The sequence below is a fragment of the Cetorhinus maximus genome, chromosome 20 (genome assembly GCF_964194155.1).
Source record: "Cetorhinus maximus chromosome 20, sCetMax3.hap1.1, whole genome shotgun sequence".
Lineage (NCBI taxonomy): Eukaryota > Metazoa > Chordata > Chondrichthyes > Lamniformes > Cetorhinidae > Cetorhinus > Cetorhinus maximus.
This window is the reverse complement of record NC_135898.1, coordinates 78,843,316-78,849,315: the sequence shown is the minus strand read 5'-3', so window position 1 is coordinate 78,849,315 and position 6,000 is coordinate 78,843,316. Positions and strand designations below refer to the sequence as shown.

Here is a 6,000-nt window from a genome sequence, read left to right as displayed (position 1 = left end):
TCGGCCCCTTGAGCCTGTTCCGCCATTCAATAAGATCATGGCTGATCTGAACGTAACCTCAACCCACATTCCTGCTTATCCCCGATAACCTTTCTCCCCCTTGTTAATCAAGAATCTATTTAGCTCTGCCTTAAAAATATTCAAAGACTCTGCTACCACTGCCTTTTGAGGAAGAGTTCCGAAGACTCACAACCCTCAGAGAAAAAAATTCTCCTCATCTTTGTCTTAAATGAGCAACCCCTTATTTTTAAAGCCGTGACTCTTAGTTCTAGATTCTCCCATGAGAGGAAACATCCTCTCCACATCCACCCTTTCAAGACCCCTCAGGCCTGCTTGACGAGCGTAATATTCTCGCCTTAGTTGCATCCGACACCTTAAAAGAAACTTTATCTATTCCTTTCAGGTGTTAAGGAATGTAAGCTCAGCATTTTCCTGTCCCTCTGACCCCATCCCTCCTCCTAATCCCAGCCCTTGCTATGAACAAACTAAGCCCTCTGACCTTCTCCTTTCTGATGCTGAACGTTTTGTACTCAGCAAAGGACTCAGTTTCACCCCCTTACGCCTTCGTCTCCTTGAATTTCGGGCTCGATATGATGTTTCCATTGTCTCTTTGTCTCCATGCTCACATCGTTGGGCAGGAGTGCTCCACCCGTTCAATGGATCCTTTCACCTGCCTCCAGTACTCTCCCTTTCCCTAGATCTCTCCTCATCCTCCTGGCCTCTTACCTGTTCTTCATTTTTTCATTGGGAACTATCGGCATGACATTGGTGGTATTAATTTCTCTGCTCCTCTCACCCACTCCAATGTCTCCTTCTAAACTTGCTGCACCCCTCCCCTCAGTCCTCCCCCTCCTCCTCCACTCCTCAACCCACCCCGCACACTCTCCCCCCATTCATCAACCCACCCTGCACCCCCAGCCCCAGTTCTCTGTCCCCTCTCCCCCTCACTCCGCCCCCCCTCCCTCACTCTGCCCCACCCCCCACCCCTCATTTTGCCTCCCCCTCCCACCCCACCCCTCGCTCTGCCTCTCCGCCCCCCACTGCTCCACCCGGCCCCCTCCCTCCCTCCCCTCCTCCACCCGGCCCCCTCCCTCCCCTCCTCCACCCGGCCCCCTCCCTCCCTCCCTCCCCTCCTCCACCCAGACCCCTCCCAAAATCCCCCAATCTCTCCTCCACCCGGCCCCCTCCCAAAATCTCCCCATCTCTCCTCCACCCGGCCCCCTCCCAAAATCCCCCCATCTCTCCTCCACCCGGCCCCCTCCCAAAATCCCCCCATCTCCCCTCCACCCGGCCCCCTCCCAAAATCCCCCCATCTCCCCTCCAATCCCCCCTCCCAAAATCCCCCTCTTTCCTCCTCTCACTTCCCTGTCCTCCTCTACTCCGCATTCACAGGACCCCTATTTTTTCCTCTTGGTGTCGCACAACCACCGCCCCCCTCCCCTCCCCTCCAATTCCCCCAGCTCCCCTCCCCTCCAATCCCCCCATCTCCCCTCCAATCCCCCCCAGCTCCCCTCCAATCCCATCTCCCCTTCAATCCCCCCAGCTCCCCTTCAATCCCCCCTCCAATCCCCCTCCCAAAATCCCCCTCCAATCCCCCCTCCCAAAATCCCCCCTCCAATCCCCCCTCCCAAAATCCCCCCTCCAATCCCCCCTCCCAAAATCCCCCCTCCAATCCCCCCTCCCAAAATCCCGCCTCCAATCCTCCCTCCCAAAATCCCCCCTCCAATCCCCCCAGCTCCTCCGCTACTCCGCCCTCATTTTTTTTCCTCCTGGTGTCGCACAACCACCCGCGCTCGCGCGCCGTTTAAATCTCACGCTGCTTTCTGGTGGGAGCGGCTAAGTAGGGTCGTGGCCTGATGACACTTCCCTTTGCTCTGATTGGTGAATTTCAGTAGCTCGTGGGACCAAACTGCCCAAGATTGGCTGTTTGAAAAATTCGTCAGACGGCGGGGTGGGAGGCTGGAATTACCCAGACAAGAAAGCGGGCACCGGGAGCGAGTAACGGCACATTGGTAGCGGGGGGGTGGGAAGGCGCAGGCGAGACCGTACATCGAGTGAGGGGGAGGAGAGTTGTGGAACTTGCAGTAGCCGCTGTCTGAGCCGGTCACCAGGCGCGGATCTGCGGGGAACGTGTCGGGAAGCGGAGCGAGAGAGAGAGTGGAGCAACCGGGAGAATGCAGCCCCCGGGCCGTGCAGTGATGGATGTTCGGGTCCAGGACGTGAGGAAACGGAGGAACCCGAACAAACACTACGTGAGTGAGGAAGTGGGAGCGGCGGAGGGTCGCGAGGTGGGGTGGGGGGGAGCTCCATTACACAGCCGGAGTTGCAACTGGCTCTGGATTGTTCCAAAGTCAGTGTGAAGAATTCAACAAAAAAAGCACCATTTCCCTCCCACCCGCTGTGGTCTCTGTCTGATCTGTTTAACTGGAGGTCGTGGGGATTTTAAAAAGTCTTTCATGGGGTGTTGTGTCACTGGCAAGGCCAGCCTTTGTTGTCCACCTCTAATTGCTCTTGAGAAGGTGGTGATTGCGTTTATCCACTGGGATTTGGAAATTTTAAATGTTTACGTTTTAGCTCAATAAGGTGTGAATTCCATCAAAGTAGTAACTTTAAAGGTGTCAGTCAGATTTTCTACGGTTTGAGTGTTGTCTTAAACCAAGCTTCACCAATAACAACGGCAAGGATTTATGTTTCTTGTAGCCTCACAAACTGATTTCCCTATGTTCCAATTTACTATACAGAATTCTCAGTTTTAACATCGATTTTATTGGTGCCTCAATTGTATTATTACTTCAGTGGAAACATGCAGCATCACTTTATCGAGAATCTAAGCTGACTTGACTAGATCTTTTGATCAGGTGTTGCAATGGCTAATAATATGGGATTTGTGATGGTTGACTCCAGCAATTCATGACTGAAACGAGCCAGTGGTTTAGATATCTATTGTTGCTGTTAGAATTTTTTTTCTTTAGATAATTTGGAAAGATGCATATCCCAATGGTTCAGTGAATTTATGCATTGCCTGAGTTCAGGAAGGCTTGGTTGAGTTAACTGAACTTAGTATGGACAGTTTTAGGCACATTACTGTTGGGGCCACAGTGTTATGATATGTCAGGTGGCATTTGCCAGGCTGACCAAACTTAAGGGAAACTTGGCCACGCTATCACAACGATTTTGCAATTTGTATATGTTACGAGAAGGCTTGTGCACTGAAGTCAGAAGTAATGAGTCCACTACCACCTTTAGAGATTTTAAAGATTAAATTAAATCATTTATTAACAAAAGAAAAAACTTAAACACATGCAGTATTACAGTTACACAGTTATAACAGTTTCCAAAATTTCTCTTTAACTAGACTCTCAACTGCACGTCTAATACCCCTTGTCCTCACTTTGCACCCCACCAGCCTCTGGAACATCATTCTCTGCCATTTCCACCAACTCCAGCATGATGCCGCCACCAAACATATCTTCCTCTCATTTAATCACATTTCTACTTCTCTGTAGCTCTGAAGAAGGGTTATGTGGACTTGAAACGTCAACTCTGTTTCTCTCTCCACAGATGCTGTCAGACCTGAGTTTTTCCAGCATTTTCTGCTTTTGTGCCAACTACACATCCCCTTTGAGAGAACAGTCCAAATAGATTCCGAATTTATAAAGTCATCCAGAAATTTTACCACAAGCACCCACTGGACAATGGACTTCAAAAGGCTTTTAGCACAACTTTGGTTACTGGAACAGCAGACTTCTCCATGGTTGCTAGAGGCTTTTTCCCCCCAAGGTTGTTTCACAGTCACTTTTCAAGATCTCTCATGACCACACCTCTCACAGCCTTCCACCCTTTTTAAAATACATTTTATACCTTTTGATTTATAAATCCTATTGTTTCCACTTGTCTTTAGAAGTTACTTTTCCCAGAATATAAAAATCTTTCATGTTTTCATTATGGCCAGCACTTTTGGGAAAAATCAATGTAATACCCTTGCCTTATTTATCTTGCTAGCTGTAAACATTTTCCACATTTCTGTGAAAATCAAACACTACTCCATTTTTCTAAAAAATGCAAATCTCATTTATGCCGTAACTACTGACTTCACCCTAGCTTTACTCATTTCCATTTCAAATACCTATTTTACTCCTCGCTTCTTTGATAATTTAAACCTCGCAGTTTAATTGTCTCTAGTTTAATTAAATTATCCGCGCACACAGAGCCATATATACACACCAGTCTAGTGACAATACCACTATGCCACTGCCTCCCAAACTAAAGAGGGAGGTACGTTTCACATTAACAAAGAATGAAAATATGTCTCAATGTTTTACTCCACACTACTCTCAGATAAGCAGTATTAAAGGGACGGCTTCAAAGTTGCTCCTAGTCTCCAGCAGGGGTTCACCAAACTCCTCCACACCAGATCAAAACTTTATCCTTCAACAATCGCTTCGCTCTGCCTGAGCTTTCCCAGCTATGATTATTCCCAGCAAGGCACACCTTGTCGAATCTCTGCCCTCAGTTCGTGACAGTCTGAACAATCCAGAATTCCAAAGATTCCTGTATCTGACCCCTTTAACTGGTTTAAGTCAGCTCTGGTATAACTGTTTTTCCTGTAGAAAGCTTTCCTTCTGCTCTCATACGAATATATGAAATAAGACCAGAAGTAGGCCATTCGGCCCTCAAGTCTGCTCCATCATTCAATAAGATCATGGCTGACCTGTTTGTTTCCACATTCCCATCTACCCCCCTGTCCCAATAACCTTAGATTCTTGTTAGGCAAGGGAATCAATCTACCTCTGCCTTTAAAATATTCAATGACCCCATTTCCACCTCTTCTGAGGCAGAGAGTTCCAAAGGTGCACAGCCTTCAGAGAAAAAATTTCTCATCTCTGTCCTAAAAGGGCAATTCCTAATTTCAAAACAGTGCCCCCTAGTTCTTCACCCACAAGAGAAAATATCCTTTCCCCGTCCACCTTGCCAAGACCATTCAGGATCTTACATACTTCAATCAAGTCACTCCTCACTCTTCTAAACTTCAGTAGAAACAAGCTCAGCCTGTCCAACCTATCCTCATAAGATTCATTCCAGGTATCAATCAGGTAAACCTCCTCTGAACTACCTCCAACGCATTTACATCCTCCTTTTAAACAAGGAGACCAAAACTGCACACAGTATTTGAGACGTGGTCTCAGCAATGTCCTGTATAACTGAAGCATAACATCCTTACATTTATGATCAATCCCTCTCGTAATAAAGGATAGCATTCCATTAGCTGCCTTGATTACGTGCTGTACATGCATACTAACTTTGTGGCTCATGCACTAGAACACTTAGATCCCTCTGGGCCTCAGAATTCTGCAGCTGCTCTCCGTTTAAGTAATCCTCTGCTTTTTAATTCTTCCTGCCAAAGTGGATAACTTCACGTTTTTCTACATTATATTCGATATCTGCCAGATTTTTGCCCACCCACTCATCCTATTTACGTTTGTCTGCAAACCTCTAAAGCCATCTTCACAAAGGTAGGTAGGAGAGCATGTTGTCATCTGCAAATTTAGCTATCGTGTGTTCACCCCCTCATCTGAGTCATTGATGTAAATGGTACAAAGTTGAGGCCCCAGCACAGACCCCTGCTGGACTGCACTCATCACATCCTGTGAGTCAGTCAAAGACCCATTTATGCATAGTCTTTGTTTTCTGCCAGCCAGCCAACCTTCTGTCCATGCTAATATGTTACCCTTTACACATGAGCTTTTATTTTCCGCAATAACCTTTGATGTGGCATTTTATCAAATTCCTGCTGGAAATCCAAGCACAAATGTCTACAGGCTCCCCTTTATCCACGGCGCATGTTACTCCTTTAAAGAACTTTAATACATTGGTTAAACATGATTTCCCTTTCACAAAACCATGCTGACTCTTCCTGATTGCCTTGAGTTTTTCTAAGTGCCCAGCTAAAACCTCTTTAATGATCGATTCCAGCACCATCCCATGACAGACAGCAAGCTA

At 47.2% G+C, this 6,000-nt stretch overlaps 1 protein-coding gene across 1 annotated transcript in view; it reads left to right on the top strand.

Annotated features, from left to right (window-relative positions):
• The first annotated feature begins 1,971 nt into the window (after nucleotides 1-1,971).
• sh3pxd2aa (SH3 and PX domains 2Aa) overlaps nucleotides 1,972-6,000 on the top strand; it is a 507,011-nt gene continuing 502,982 nt past the window's right edge. Inside the window, exon 1 of the mRNA XM_078564963.1 lies at nucleotides 1,972-2,252. Coding sequence (XP_078421089.1) covers nucleotides 2,175-2,252 — 78 coding nt within the window. The 5' untranslated portion in view covers nucleotides 1,972-2,174. The remainder of the gene's footprint in view (nucleotides 2,253-6,000) is intronic.